This window comes from Acomys russatus, chromosome 23 (assembly GCF_903995435.1).
Source record: "Acomys russatus chromosome 23, mAcoRus1.1, whole genome shotgun sequence".
Classification (NCBI taxonomy): Eukaryota; Metazoa; Chordata; class Mammalia; order Rodentia; family Muridae; genus Acomys; species Acomys russatus.
The window spans coordinates 46,409,781-46,426,050 of record NC_067159.1 but is presented as its reverse complement, the minus strand read 5'-3'; the positions used below and the strand labels follow the sequence as shown (position 1 = coordinate 46,426,050).

The 16,270-nt window shown below is 47.8% G+C and overlaps 1 protein-coding gene across 1 annotated transcript; it reads left to right on the top strand.

Moving 5' to 3' along the window:
* The first annotated feature begins 12,557 nt into the window (after positions 1-12,557).
* On the top strand, positions 12,558-14,921 carry Ccn1 (cellular communication network factor 1). Its single transcript, XM_051165660.1, has 5 exons — positions 12,558-12,771; positions 13,095-13,308; positions 13,647-13,991; positions 14,113-14,321; positions 14,518-14,921. Exons 1-5 carry the CDS (start codon positions 12,709-12,711, stop codon positions 14,818-14,820), a joined length of 1,134 nt encoding a protein of 377 aa, XP_051021617.1. The 5' UTR covers positions 12,558-12,708; the 3' UTR covers positions 14,821-14,921.
* Positions 14,922-16,270: the final 1,349 nt, after the last annotated feature.

Here is a 16,270-nt window from a genome sequence, read left to right as displayed (position 1 = left end):
CTGTGAGTTAGCCTTTTCTGCTTTCCTTTCTTACACAAGGGCTCAAGAGCTTCTCTAGTCAGGCAGAAGGGGAGAGAGCTACGGCCTGGAATATGAAGAAAGCCTGGAGAAAAAGGACGCTAACAGAGATGGTAACAAGAAAGACAAGGAGTCCCTGGGGATGCAGTCTTTCAGCTTCTCCAACGGTCCACTCTCTGTCCATCACTAGCCATGCCTCTTCCCTCCCAAAGACTCTATGGGGGCTTCAGGATGGGTCCTGGATCCTGGGCCGAGATTAATTGATTGACAGGGCACACCTCGATTTCCAGAGAGCAACCCTTAACACCGTTTCATTCCATCATTGTTGTAATCTTTGTGTCTTCAGACCCTAGCACAGCAAAACCATCTTGTAAATGTTCTTTTAAAAGAGCATTAGGGGACTTTGAAAACATAAGGGTTCCTATATAACACCCACAAAGCCTTCAGACTTAGCTGAAAACAAGACTTCAGATCCAAGCTGAAAGCAAAGAACAGAGGCTTAGAAGAGACTGAGGTCCTGAGAGATTTGGTGCTTAATCTGAGGGCTTACCACAGCCAGAGCTACTTGCTGGCTTTCTCTCTCTTTCTATCTCTCTCTGTCTCTCTGCCTCTTTCTGCTTCTCTGTTTGTCTCTGTCTCTCCCTCCCTCCTTCCCCCTTCTATGTCTGTCTCCCTCCCTTCCTCTCTCTCCCTCTCAATATTCTCTCTCTCTCTCTCTCTCTCTCTCTCTCTCTCTCTCTCTCTCTCTCTCTCTCTCTCTCTCTCTCTCTCTCTCACACACACACACACACAACACACACAAAAATACACCCTTCAACATCCCTAAGCACACACTCATTGTATCTGTTCAGTGCTCTCTTACCATAACCAGCTAACTACATTCCAGAAGTGAACTTCCAGATTATCCCATAGTGCTCTTTGGTAGCCTTGGGTTGCCATGGCATCCATCATCTATCTCTTAAATACAAAATCCCCAAATCAAGCTTCTTTCATTACTTCTAACAAGCACCACCTCCTCTGAAGCTTGTCTTTGGTCCCCGGCAAACAGCTCACGCACGTCCAAGTCATCCTTCACAGTGCCTGGCAAAGAAACAAGGATGCGCGCAGGCTTCGTACACCACCATGCTGTTCTCTGATTATAATGATGGTGCTGATGGTGTCAACTTGATGCTAATGATCCCATTCACTTCAATTTGCATCTCCTTTTAGACACTAAAGAGTCACCTCTGGCTCAAAGACTACCATTAGCAGATCTGAACGTGCTAGAGAGAGCTTAAAAGGTTGGCTCCATAAAGACATAGCACTGGTAGCAATTTCTGAAATATGAGGATTGGGGCTGTATCTCAGTTGGTAGAGAACTTGCCTCGCATGCACAGAGGCCTGGGTTCCATCCCCAAACAGTACATAAAATCCAGGTAGTAGTATAGGCTTATACTGCCAACACTTAGGTGGTGGTTACAGGAGACAAGGTCAAGGCCAGCCTTGGCTATCCAGTGGATGCAAGGCCTGTCTGGGAAACATGAGACCCTGCCTCAAGAAAAAAAACAAAAAAAAATACACATTTAAAAAAAAAAAAAAGAGCAAGCAATTACAAAGAAACTCAATGAATCAGGATGGTGTCATGAGATGTAGAAAGGACACAAGGCTGTATTAGAATACCCGAGGGTCACGTTCTAATCATCTGCTTAACTTCTCTGAAACTTTGTCTTTTTAAAAATTTATCTATTTTTATTTTATGCGCATGGTTAGTTAGCCTACATGGGTGTCTGTGCACCATGTATGTGCCTGGTAACCATTGAGCCATCTCCTTGGCCTCCTGAAGCTCCATTTCTTCCTTCTTTTTGTTTGTTTGTTTGTTTGTTTTTAGAGACAGCCTATCTTGGAGCTCACTTGTAAGGCCCGGCTGGCCTCAACCTCACAGAAATCCACCTGCCTCTGCCTCCTGAGTGCAAGAATCAAAGATATGTGGAAACTCCTTTTCTTAACCTTAGAAAATGTCAGAAAAGTTATGATTAGTGTATGTTTGTGTGTATTTATATGATGTCTGTGTGTTTTGTGTGTGTGATATATTTCTGTGCATGTGTATACATGTATTGTGATGTATGTGGTCTATTGCGTGTGTGTGTTGTGTATGTATGGATATATATATGTGTGTGTATGTTTGTGTGTGGTGTACGTGTGTATGATGTATGCATCTGTGTGAGTGCAGATGTGTATTGCCACACTCTGTGTTGTGTGTAGAGATGTGTGGAAAACTTGAGGAGTTAGTTTCTCCCTTTCACTGTGGGTTCCTCCAGGGATCAATCTCAGGTCCCAGGCTTTTGGGTCGTGTGTTTTCACTCATTGAGATCTTGCTGCCTGAGAGGATGTCTTGAACCTTTGGTGAGGTGACCTTGAAGGCATTTGGCCCAAAGTAAACGCCCAATAAATAGCACTTTTCTTTCCACCTCAGGAGGAAGGGGCCACAGACGAAGCAGTATAAAGCTCAGTCGCTCTGTAATCAAGGCCCTCTGAGAGCACACGCCCTACCCTCCAGATGCTTGCTAATTTCCCGTGAAAATGCGTATGTTCTCATCAGCTTCGAAAAGAACATGTGTTGGAGGAAGGACCATGCCAGCCTCTTCTCATTTATCAAAATGTGCACACAGGCAGGTAGTTTTGTTTTTAAGGAGTGTCTTCAGAGGTGAGCCTCCTCTATCTTCTCTCTCACAGCAACCGGGCCATACTGCTCCTGAAGCCTGAACCCCTTACATTGTGCTGATCCATCTGTCCGTCCATCTGTCTGTCTGTCCACCCACCCATTCATCCACCTACCCACCCATCTATCTATCTATCTATCTGCCTATCTATCTATCTGCCTATCTATCTATCTACCCATCCATCATCTATCTATCTATCTATCTATCTATCTATCTATCTATCTTTCTATCTATCTACCTACCTGCCTATCTATCTATTTATCTATCTACCCATCCATCATCTATCTATCTATCTATCTATCTATCCATCTATTATGCATCTGTGCATGTGAGTGTACTTACGGGTGTATGTGAGTGAGGACAATCATATTATGGCATCTTTGCAGGGGTCAGAGGACAACTTTCAGGTCTCATCTTCTACCATCTTAAGACAGGGTCTCTGGTCTCTGGGTGTTTCTACTATGCTTTGGACTCCAGACTAACTGAGCTTCGAGCTTCAGATCAGTTCTCCTGTTTCTGTCTCCCATCTCAAGTGGCGTGTTCTGGGGCTACAGACATGGGCCATCTCATCTGGCTTTGCATGTGTGCGCCCAGGATTGAACTCAGGTGTCAGGCTTCTGAGGCAAATGCAATCCACAAGCCATCCTCTCAGCCCGTGTTCTCTTTGTGAACAATATGTCGCCCTGGGCTTTGAAAGCCTCTGAGGCAAAGGTGAGAGATTAGTCTCTGCCTGGGTAGCCAGGGTAAGGCAGTCTCATGTTTCGAGTTTATTAGATGGAATCGCATTCTTCATCCTTGATCTGCAACAACCTAGTACTTTTTTATGCTTTGTAATTCTTCAGGAGATTTCCCAGAGCCTCGGAAATTCGAAGCATTGAACACATGCATTTGCTTTGTCCTTTAAGAATCAATGGTGTTAAAACACTTTTGTTTTTCAAGCTAAAACCTAGCCAGAGAGCTAACTCGTACTAGCTTCGAGTTGCTTTCAGCTTGCCATAACCTAGGGCATTACCACCCACCCAAGGCTCAAAGACAGCTTGCGAAAGCGCACACTGGGTGTGTTTCCTAGTGACTGAAGAGTTCTGTGCCTAGTAACTGTTGTGAAGGTGGCCACACGTGGGCGGTGGCAGCTTTGACTGCCTCAGGTAACAAAATTAGTCCTGATGACTAAGTTACTGTGGTACCGGTCAATCTTTGGGAGACTCTTAATCACCTGGCTCTCCCTCCCTCCCCCGCCCCCTTCCTTACCTCCTTCTCCTCTATCCCTTTTTAGAGAAACTAGGAGAAAGCTCAGGCAGGGGCCTTAAAGAGAATGATTCTTGTTAACTCACTATTTGCCAAACTCTCAGCTCATAGAAACTGTGGGTCTACAGTTACTGAAAACACAAATAAACGGAAGACATCTCTAGAAAACAAAACGGAAGTGATGGATTCAGTCAGTTATTAAGGAGTCTTCCAGAATCTGCAAGCTAATTCTTGAATTTTTAAGGTAGATTTCATGAGGGTAAGGGGGCAGAGCACATATGCTGTCCTTGAAAGCATTTGGAAAGGCTGCTCTATCAAGAGCCTTGCCTTGCATGAGTGCACTACTTACAAACTTCTAGGGAAGCCTCCCTTTTTTTATCCTTTAATAAATATACTTCAGGGTTGTTTATAAAGTTCAGTTGAATGTGTGTATCCTAACTAACAGCTCACAGTGGGCAAAAAGCAGGCTCCATAGGGGGTCACAGCCAGCTCCATTGCTGAGGCCAAGTAGCACCCTCAGGCAAAGCACTTTGTGTATCTGTTTATTTATTTACTTAGTTGATTGATGCAGGCACTTCTCTGACTCTAATTATCCCAACCCTAATATTTTATTGCCAAGAAAACCAAGACAAATTTTACACTGCTCACCACCGTGGAGAGCCACCAGCAAAACGGCAATGCTATGGTAGGTTAGATGATTTGCGAATCGCAATGGATGGTCTCTGGCACTCAGTGCCGGCTAGAAAGCTAGGGTAGATGGGTCTTTTAATCACATTGTCACTATCCCATATACATGCATGTATAGCCTGAGCTAATCTATTCTACAGACTAGGAAATACTTTCTAGAATAAGGCCAGCTCACTCAATGCTAATTATCATAAAAGTTAAGACAGTGGTAGTGCTTAGCAATAGGGGTAATTACAGTTTATTAAGCATTTTCTGTGTGCCAAACATCAGGCTGAGTATTAACACATGTTCTCACACAATCAGCCCAATGTCAGAACCCTCCCTAATACCTAATCCCCATGACCTGCAAAAAGCTGGCACAAATAAAAAGCTTCATTCTGTCTGTAGGCTGTGTCTGTGTGCACATCGACTGTGCCCAAATCAAATCCCTTCTGAATTCCTAATGTGGTATGTGTGGGTTTCTTTCTTTTCTTTTCTTTTCTTTTCTTTTTTTTTTTTTTTGAAGTGGGTAATTAAGAGAAAGGTATTTCCAGAAATAAAACACAAGAGGCGGAGGCTGAATTCTTGGTTCCCCGAATCTGGAGACAGCCCATTTGATAGTGACTTATAATTACTAAACTTCAAATTGCTCAATCATCTCCAGAAGATAGACTGCAGGGTGGGGTGGGGGAGGTGCCTTCCAGTTCTTTCCAGTGAAACATTTCTGTGTTAAAACAAGACAAGAAGTTCTGCAAGGTGAGGGATTTAGACAGAGAAGCTGGGCTTCCTGTGGCCCTGCGCCAGGTGGAGGAAATAAACAGATATGGTTCCCATTGGATACGGGGGCCCGAAGAAAAGTGTTTCCTATCATGCTGCCAAGACAGTGCCAGCTGCTCACAGTGCTGACTCAGTGGAGCACAAACAGGATGATAGGTGGATTTTAAAAAAATAGGAAAAAGACAGTTTTTTTCATTTTATTGATAGGTTATAAACCAAGAGTGGCAGTGTGTGTGTGTGTGTGTGTGTGTGTGTGTGTGTGTGTGTGTGTGTGTTTATGCCTGCCTATGGAAGCCAGAGATTAGGCATTTTCTTCAATCACTTTCCACATTTATCATCATCATCATCATCATCAACAACAACAACAACAAAGTCTGATTGTGTAGCCCTGGTTGACCTGAAACTTGCTCCATAGAATAGGCTAGCCCCATACTCCAAAAGATCTGCTAGTCGCTGCCTCCCAAGGGCATAGATTTAAAAGGCTGACTCCACCTTACTTTTTTGAGTCGGGGTCTTTCACTGAACCTGGAGCCCACTGATTTTTCTAGGCTGGTTGGCCAGTGAGCTCTAGAAATATGCCTGCATGTATGTATGTATGTGTGCCATGTATTCCTGGTGCTAGCAGAGGTCATAAGAGGGCGTCAGACTTTGGGGGATGGACTGAAATGCCAGATGATTGTGAGCCATCATAACAAAGTGCTCTTGCCTAGTGAGCCATTTCTCCAACCCCCATGCGCAGCTTTTGATGTGTTCTGGGACTCTAATTCAGGCTCTCATGTGTGCGTGGCAAACATTGTAGCTTCTGCGCCGCGTACTCACTTCTGATGCTTAGGTAAAGTCAAGTTTGTCTGGCAAAGAGGGCAGCAGGTGCTCCTCTTAGAAGTTTCCCAGGGAGCTACAAAGCACCAGAGAAGACATGTCCCTTGAAGCCTGCACCCTGAACACTGATTGCACCTGGCACCTGTGAGGTGTCTTCTTTGGCTTTTCTAGAATCAGCCAAAATGATGTTTTAACATCTTTAACTAGTTGCCAATGTTTTTTTAAAAAATGTATTTATTTATTCACTTTACACCCCTATCGCAGCCCCTCCCTCCTCTCCTCCCAGCTCCACTCTCTCACCTTCTTTCCCACTTTTCCTTCTCCCCTTCTCTTCAGAAAAGGGAGCCCCCTCCCCATCCACCTTGGTGCATCATGTCACATCAGGACTAAGTGTATCTGCTTCCCCTGGTTGCCAACGTTTTAAAACAACTTCATAAATGCACCTTATCTCTGTTATCTCTCTTGTATGAGAAAACAGGCCTACATTTTCCTACACACACAGTTCTCAACACCGAGGCAAGCATCAGCCAGTATGCATCCTTAGGCAAGGCATTTTGTGACCTGGCAGAGTCCCACACCAAGTCGAATGTGCGTGTCCTCAGACTGGGATCGTCCCATTATCTTACAGAACTAGAAAGCAAGGCAAACAAACCCTCAGGATCCTTTGCCACTAGGCAGCTAAAGTCCTAATGATGTGATAGGCAAGGCAGGTCCTACCTGATCTCTGACCAGCATCCCACAGTAGCCTGTGGCTCAGCCACACTGTCCTCATGCCTAGTCAAGGCTCTGCTGCCAAGTGTGCTTCCCTGTTTGCAGACACACGCTTGTCCTTTCAGCTCCACCACGTTTGCAAGTTCAGCCCTAACTCTGGTGCCTGCTTCTTCATCAGACCTGAGCATCCTCCAGGAGTTCAGTGTTTAAAGTCCTGGGACTCATGTCACTAGTCCCTGGCACTGTGCCAGGACATCTCATGAACTAAACAAACCTCTCATCCAGAAAACAAGAATCAGACCTTTGGTATATTGGTATGTTTTTATATAGTACGTGAGGGGGAGAAAAACAGTTAAAAGCAAACTGATGAACCATCAAGTAAATGGTACTGAAATTTTAACTCAGCAAGAAAGGCGTTTCATTCTCACCAGGCCAGGTCTTCTCTCACAGGTAGTGACAGCGTAATCAATGTGATTCACAAGGTGTCCGGCCTTCAATATTTTCCCCACCACTCTACCATGGTGCCTAAAACCTCCTGTAACTTACCTCTCCCGAGACTGTTAAAATAAAGCACTGTTTTCCATCCTTAAAGCCAGTAGAGATTAGCAGCTTCATTTACTTTACTGACTGTTCTTCTGATGTCTCTTTCCTTAGACTGCCTGACTATGTAGCTGATGAACTACAGATCTACAGGAAAAGTTCCAGGAGTGGGGCAGGCCTGAACGCCTGAGCTAAGGAACCAGGAGCAGGCACTATATGCCTGTGGTTAAATGCAGGACAGGTTTGAACCAAGACGCCCTGGTGCAAATCTAGTTCTGGGGTGTGCTGAGTGGCCTGTGGCTAGCCACTGGGCTTCTGGAGTTCTGTTTTTTCATTCAGAAACAGAAGGATGCTAGCAAAACCATGTGCCTCCTGGGGGCATGGTGACAGGAATGACAGTACGGCAGGACCACAGTGAGCCCTAGTGACCCAGACACTCTTAGGATGGCGTATCTCTAAGTTTGATCCTGAAAGGGATTGTGGGAGTTTTACTCTCGTAGGCCTCTTTTGTTGATGTACACTTGAATCAAGAAAAGGAAACAAAAGAAAAAGCAAGGCAGTGGTACATGGCTTTAATCCTACCACCCAGGGAGTTCCAGGCCAGCTGGGTCTGTAACGCGGATTTCCAGGATGGCCAGGGCTACACAGAGAAACTCTGTCGGGGGGGGGGTGTGGTGGGAGGAAAAGAAAGAAAAAGAAAAAAGGTGGAAGGTTGTGCGAGACTTGAAGACAAGAGTGGGCACCAGCTGTTGTCTTTTGGAAGATAAAATAACCCAGGCCCATTCTGAGCTTCATCCTACCACCCTAGGCAACCCCAGATCCCCCACCCCCACCCATCTCCAGTTTGTACTGTCTCAGTAAAGGCCATCTTCCTACACAGAGTCCCGAGCCTCCGGTTCCTGGGCGTACCCTCGAAGTCTGGCACAGAGCAGCCACTAGCTGCCCCGCAGGGAGAACTAGTCAACTGCGGGGTGGATGGGAAAAGTGACATAATCCTTGCAGCGCCCTGTGCCGCCAGCCTCTCCCGCAGGCAATACTGGATTCTGTATTCCCGCCTTGTGGCTGGGGATTAAGGCCCTGCGTACTCCGGGTTTGGCCAGCCAGCCCTGGGGTCCTTTGCCGCGGGGGACCCTGGCGTGGGAAGCCGGGGTGCACTTTTCAGGAACTCTGTGGAGGCAGCGCGGTCGCCGGGCATGCTCCCAGGACCGCCGCCCCCTCGGAGCAGGATGACGGAGTCTCGAAAGACTTTCACCAAATATGGGCCGAGGCTGGAAACGTCCTGTGGCGCGAGTCGCCGGAAACCTCTAGTCGCGGCCACCGCGGGAGTAAGGCTCTTGGGCCAGCAGCCCGCAGGGGGCGGCGGCGCCTGACCCCATCCCGGTGGCCAAGGCCCGTTGCCCTCGTGCCCTCCCGACCCGCACAATCCATCACTCAATTTCCGCCACTGCCGCCACCATAATCCCAACCGCTGCCACCCCGGGCCCGAGACCAAGCCAAATTGTGGGGGTGTGGGAATGAAGAGGGGTGCAAAAATGTGAGGTGACGAGAGGGTGCCACCTTAAAGCGTCTTGCAGACGCTGTAAATGTGGCTAAAAAAAAAGTGAAGTCCTGAACAAGCCCCTATTATAGACACACACGCTCAAGGATGGGGGAAAAAGGGAAGGGAAAGGTGATTAGGAAGAGGTGAGAGACAGTCGGAGAAAAGGAGGGAGGAAGAAAGAGGAGAGGGAGCACTCCTGTGGTCTAGGGCAGTGGTATGATTCTGTGACTAGGACCATCAACATCACATAGAGATTTGTTAAAATGCAACCAAGGAGAAACTGTGGCGGGGTGGGGGTGGGGGGAGGCGCGGGGGTTGGGGTAGCAATCAGACTTTTAACTAATACTCCCCGTGATTCTGGTGTATGCCCTAGACTGAGACCCACTGAACTAGGAAGCTAGGAGTGGACAGGTTTGGGATTGTGATCTGTCTTAGTTGCTGCCAGACAGTGTGAAACCTTCTTGGGGTAATCTAAACTTCCCTGGCAGCTGCGAGTGAGACTCGCCATCTCTCAGCCCAAGCCAGGAGCCGCAGAGGACAAGCAGTTCTTTCTCAGTGGCTTGTGGCTCAAAGAAACAAGTCGGCTGGTGGAGGGACGGTGAGGGGCGGCGGCGGGGGGGCGGGGGAGGGAAGTGTGGGGGCGGGGGGGAGAGAAAACCCTGCAATGAACATCCGAAGCAACACTTACCCACACCATTTGCACATTTCCCTCCCTGTCTGTCAACGAAGGATCTGTAGCTCTCAGCGGAGGAGGTGAGAAGGCGACAGGACGTCTGGAGTTTCTGGACCATCCTAGGCAAGGACTCGGGCAGCCGCTGTTCCCCTTGGTTACCAGCAGGCGAAGCAGGGCATGCTGTCTGCCAAGGCTCTGCGCGGAGGTTACCCCAGTCTCTCCTCCTGCGGCACCTCCTGGCCTTGTGCACATCAGCTTCGCTCTCCTCTTCCCGCCACACACTGGCTGGTTTAAATGGGCAGCTGTTGGTAACGTTCTCCGGGGCTTCCTCCTTTAGGACAATCCCATTCTCCGAGATTGCCCAGTTGGAGTCCAGAAACAAAGCCCCACACATCTTCTTAGAAAACTTTAATCTGATTTTTAAAGGCACGTATGGAATGGTGTGTCTGTTTGAATGCTGTGCAGTATACTGGACCTCTAGGCTGCCCCCCTTCCCCTTTCCAGCAAACGAACACAATATGTTCAGGCCAATTGGATCACCCACTGTAACTTTATTTTAAATCATGATAGACAGATTGCGTGAAAAACAAGGAATTCCAAAGAATTTCCTGCCCTGGGAACAGAAGTTAAGTCTATATTTAACAACATTTGAAGCTGTCAAGAATGCCTTGTGGTTGGATAACAGAGGCAGAAAAATGTTAAAAACGCAGGCTACTGCTATACCCAAATATGGAAATATTGTTACGTCTGGTGTCTGATTCACCATCTGGAAATACTTACAACCATGAAGTCAAAAAGAAAAGACGCCACAACAGAAGCCAGGGACCCTCCTCTCCGTTCTCTTTCCCCATCCCCTCCTCCTACTCTGTTCGCTGCCTTCTCCACCCTCACCCCTCACCCTCCCTCTATTTCCCTAAGATGGAAATGAGAACAGAAAGGCGGGAGGAACTGTTGTCCTTTAACTAATAGACCAATTGGCTGGCCTAGTGGACGGACGGGGCCCAGGCTTTGCTTTCTTTATTTGCATAACACTTGACAAACCATTGTCTTTAAAAGTCTCCACTCCCCTAAAGCCTTAGGGATCTAACTGCCTCCAGCAAATTCCTCTTGGGCTTACCGAAAGGGCACTTTTGAATGAATGAACTTAACTCTTTGCTGTAACAGCTGTCTTCTTTGGAGTGGGCGTTCACCCCAATTGCTTCTCACTGTGTTCACAGAGGTCAGCACAGAAGGCTCTCTTAAGCAAGACTGCTACGTTGCAGAAGGCAGAGAAATCCTAAACAGTAAAAAGGAAGAGGAGCTTATCCCGGTGCACTAAGTAGGGGTGGGGGTGGGGAGATCTAATATCACTTCTCATTAAAATTACGTAAGAAGTAGTTCTGAAACTTGGGACGTTTATGAATGGCACAAGTAATACTGGAGAGGGTCTCGTGAGGGCTTCAGTTGTGTGTCTGTCTAATAAGATCTTAAAATCCTTTATTAATTACAGTGTTGCCCTCTAAATCTCGGAAGTTTGAGAGAGTGCCATTGCACTTCATTTGAAATGAAGGTCTTCCAAGTGATCCAAACCAAAGGAGTTTTACACACACACACACACACACACCACACACACACACACACACACACACACACCACACACACACATCACACACACACCACAGAGAGAGGAAGACAGACAGACACAGAGACATACAAGCACACACACATACGCACTCACACAGGAGGTGGGAGTGGGGCTGGCTGCGAACACACCAAGAAGTCTTTTTTTTTTTTTTTTTCCAGCTGTCAAAAGGGCACAAAGGTCCTGTTAAAATCCGTTTTGTCCTGGCAGCTTTTGCACCTGAGGATTTCCGGACAAATCACTCCACGGTGGTCTCCTCAGCTTCTGGTTTGGCTGCTTAGTTTCCACCGCTGCCAGTCCGGGGAGAGAGGCCAGGAAGGCTTACCCGGCCTCCCGCATCCGTGAGGAAGTGGAAGTCAGGCTCCGGGAGAACTCCCTGCATTCGTTTCCTCTTGGATTTCCAACGCAGGCAGTGGGCTGGAACTAAAACTGGGAACCTCCAAAAACAAACAAGTACAACATACCAAAAAAAGAGGGGGAGGGATGAGGGAAGACCTCTGGCTGGAAATTTGCCAGGCAAAGAGGGAAGCTCCCCACCCCTACCCCCACCCCCATTCATAATTGCCTCTCCGAGTATTAATTTGCAATACACTTCTCTTGGCTAATAAACATCATGCCAAAGCTTTGGGACTTGATCCGAGCATGCCTCTTTGAAGTCCACAAATAGATTCCTGGCTCAGAAAACTACTCCCCCCTCCCTTTGGGCTCAGTAGATAACTTTACTCTCACCTTAGTTGTAAACAAGCAAACAGCTCGCTGCTTTCCCCGGGTGAGGCCTTCGGCAGATGTAGGGTCCACTAGGCAACATCAAACAAAACCACTTTTGTTCCTCCGTCTCAGGTCCTCCTGCCCTCCCAAATCTAGGCAAAGATTTGAAATGCTCCCACCAACACATACACCACGCCCCCCCATATACTTTTCAATCAAAATCATCACCCTCGCTCCCCAAGCATTCCGCTCTCTCTAAAGGAAGTCGTTATTTAACGTGGAAAAAACGAACTTCTTTTTTTTTTTTTTTTTTTTGGATGGATCTGAAAGGAGGGGGGGAGAAGGTGCAACGGAGTCGGGGAGGTGCTTGGCAGCGGCTCGCGCCAACCAACATTCCTGAGATGTTTGAGAATTCTGGAACGCGCAGACAGAGCCGACGTCACTGCAACACGCGGCGCCGAGGCCGAGGTTTATAAAAGGGCGGGCTCCCGGCGCCCGGGCAGACCGTGAGCTAGAGAGCCCCAGAGAAGCGACAGAAATCTTTGCGCCTCCTCCGCCAGAACCTCAAGAGAAAGACGCCAGCCGCCTCGGCCCTCGCCTTACCGCGCTCCCGGAGCATCCGATCCCGCTGCTCACCGGCTTGTTGACTTCCGTGTCGCCGTGCTCGCTCCGGCTCCTTCTGCGCGCCACAATGAGTTCCAGCACCGCCAGGGCGCTTGCTGTCGCCGTCACCCTTCTCCACTTGACCAGGCTGGTGAGTTGGACATTTCTTTCTTTCTTTTTTTTTTTAACCACCGGTTCCCGGTCCACCCTCTCCGATCTCTTTCTCTGGGCCCTGATCTTTCACAGCAGGGAAAGTTAGACTAAGAAGTTTGGAGGGAGCTGTTGCTTTAAGCCCCGACGACGTGTCCGGGAGGCCTCTTCCTGGGGCGCAGCCGCCAGGGTGGCCGGGCTGGCGGGATGCGATCAAGACTACCGGTGGATGGAGCCCCACAGCCAGCCCTATACCCAGAGTAGTTTAGGCGCCTCCTCGAAGCAATGCAAAGCAATCTCACTCGTTTCTTCTGCCCGTTCCAGGCACTCTCCACCTGCCCTGCCGCTTGCCACTGCCCTCTGGAGGCGCCCAAGTGCGCCCCAGGAGTCGGCTTGGTCCGGGATGGTTGCGGCTGCTGCAAGGTCTGCGCCAAACAGCTCAACGAGGACTGCAGCAAAACGCAGCCCTGCGACCACACCAAAGGGCTGGAATGCAATTTCGGCGCCAGCTCCACCGCTCTGAAAGGGATCTGCAGAGGTAAGAGGCTTGTGGTTTGGCCCCCTTTAAAAAAATAATAGTCCCATAGTCCAGGAGTTTAGTAATTTTGAGACCATGTATGGTGACGCTTTGTTGATGGTAGCTTGGCAGAAAGGCACATGATTTCAGCAGTCTGGAATGCAATTCAGTGTGTCTGGGCCCAACGAAAAGCGCATACGGAAAAGTGATTCCTGACTAACTTATTGTTCGGCTCTGGAGTCTCGGGAGAATTGTAGGGAACTTTACCATACATTGAATTGAACAGCGGAAAGCGTGTCTGAGTCTCAGGCCCGTGGCGGCGAATCTTAACCTCCTCTCTCTTTTGGTCGTTTTCACAGCTCAGTCAGAAGGCAGACCCTGTGAATATAACTCCAGAATCTATCAGAACGGGGAAAGTTTCCAGCCCAACTGTAAACACCAGTGCACTTGCATTGATGGCGCCGTGGGCTGCATTCCTCTGTGTCCCCAAGAACTGTCTCTCCCCAATCTGGGCTGTCCCAACCCCCGGCTGGTGAAAGTCAGTGGGCAGTGCTGTGAGGAGTGGGTCTGTGATGAAGACAGCATTAAGGACTCCCTGGACGACCAGGATGACCTCCTCGGACCCGATGCCTCTGAGGTGGAATTAACGAGAAACAACGAGTTAATCGCAGTTGGAAAAGGCAGCTTACTGAAGAGGCTTCCTGGTAAGTGGAAACTGAGCCCCTTAAGATGTACTGAAATGCATTCTTGCTCTGCAACTTTGAAAAGACCAGTGTGTGTCTGCGTGCTTCTATTCTAAGTCTTCCATTTCGTTTATCTTTCTAGTCTTTGGCACGGAGCCGCGAGTGCTTTACAACCCTTTGCATGGCCAGAAGTGTATCGTTCAGACCACACCATGGTCCCAGTGCTCCAAGAGCTGCGGGACTGGCATCTCCACTCGAGTAACCAATGACAACCCAGAGTGCCGCCTGGTGAAAGAGACCCGGATCTGTGAAGTGCGTCCTTGTGGACAATCGGTGTACAGCAGCCTGAAAGTAAGTTCCTTCAAGGGACTTGACCATGACCCCACAGGTGGGTGGGACATGAGTTTTTGTTCAAGAAGGAGAAAATAAGTCCAAGATATGTTTGGAAGGAATTGTCTTTATGAAGCGCAATACTCTGCGCACACACCCTCCTCCAAATACCCAACAAATCCCATTCCTGACGTTTTGTTGTTGTTCTTTCTTCCAGAAGGGCAAGAAATGCAGCAAGACCAAGAAATCCCCAGAACCAGTCAGGTTTACTTATGCAGGATGCTCCAGTGTGAAGAAATACCGGCCCAAATACTGCGGCTCCTGCGTGGACGGCCGGTGCTGCACGCCTCTACAGACCAGGACAGTGAAGATGAGGTTCCGATGCGAAGATGGAGAAATGTTCTCCAAGAATGTCATGATGATTCAGTCCTGCAAATGTAACTACAACTGCCCGCACCCTAACGAGGCATCTTTCCGCCTCTACAGTCTGTTCAATGACATCCACAAATTCAGGGACTAAGTGCCTCCTGAGTACCTGGAGTGCGCCGTGGATGTGTGCATCGTGGAGACGTGGGTGGGGTGGTGGGGTGAAGGGGCTCATTGTAGAAGGGATGCCTTGCTCTTTGAGTAGCATTAACGTTATTTCAAAAACTGCCAAGGGGGCTGTGTGGACGGACGATTCGCAGCCGCAGTTCGAGAATACTTCGCTTCATAGTATTGGAGCACGTGTCTATGCTTCGTTTTGGAGCGTGTTGTGTGGATGGCGTTCTGTTTTCTGTTTGTAAATTATTTGCTAAGCGTATTTTTTGCTCTAGATCTTTCTTTTTCCTCCCTCTTGGGTCTACAATTGTAATAGAGATAATAAGATTAGCTGGGGCCTTGTGAAAGCCCTGTTTGTCCTTTGACTGAAGTAAATGAAAGGGCCTCCCATTCCTTCCCGAGGGGGGGGGGGACACTCTGTGAGTGTCCCGAGAGGCAGCTACCTGCACTCTAAACTGCAAACAGAAACCAGGTGTTTTAAGACTGAATGTTTTTATTTATCAAAAATGTAGCTTTTTTGGGGAGGGAGGGCAAATGTAATACTGGAATAATTTGTAAATGATTTTAATTTTATATCAGTGAAGAGAATTTATTTATGAAATTAATCATTTAATAAAGAAATATTTACCTAATATCTGAGTGTATGCTCTTCAGTGCTGTTAGAAACTATCCAAGTTATCAGGAGCAATTGTTCCTGTCAATCATTCCAGCAGGCTGTATTTTTTGAGGATCGGTGTTGAGAACTGCTCTAGGTGTCCTACTTGGGTGACAGTGAACTAACCCCGGAGAGAAAATAGGACAGTGGTTGTTGCTGTTGCAAATCTTTAAAGTCATCTGTGTGAGGATCAATGCACTAAGCACAGGCAGTACATAGACGAAGATTAAATAGGAAGCTGAAATTTAGTTTGTTAATCTAAAACAATGAATTATTTTCATAAGAATTAAAAGGAAAGCCCAACAGTGCCCATTACTCAGGCAGGTGTCCTTATTTTCACTTTAGGGTGATTTCTGCCTATTACATAAGTAGAGGTAGGGGGAACCTTTTTAAATAATCATTGACCATAACTGCAACGTTGAAGTGTATCTAAAAATCAGGGAGGCTGGCTTAACATTTTGCCCTTGGCTAGCACCAGAAGAGGAGACTAGTCCTGGAATCTATAGGGTCCCTGGTTTGTTAATAGGTGAACTTGAAGCCAAGACTTGTGTTAATCCTAATAAGCCAGTGATTAGGTAAACAGGCTGCCAAATGCAAAAGAATGTGAGGAATTTCAAGTACTTTCCAATCGCTAAAGAGCCAGGGCAACCAACCCCCTTCCTTTTAATAGTGCACATTATATTGATGGCAGAGGGAGTCTTTGGATAGAGCCTGCTATCCAGAGGTCGAAGGCTACACACTGAGCTTTCAAAGAAAGGGCCTGACTGTGGGTCGA

Bases quoted from the DNA above. Each gene is read 5' to 3' on its own strand.
- Ccn1 (XM_051165660.1), top strand. From the start codon at position 12,709: ATGAGTTCCAGCACCGCCAGGGCGCTTGCTGTCGCCGTCACCCTTCTC. The intron at 13,309-13,646 runs GTAAGAGGCTTG...TCGTTTTCACAG, and splicing joins TCTGAAAGGGATCTGCAGAG to CTCAGTCAGAAGGCAGACCC. The intron at 13,992-14,112 runs GTAAGTGGAAAC...TTATCTTTCTAG, and splicing joins CTTACTGAAGAGGCTTCCTG to TCTTTGGCACGGAGCCGCGA.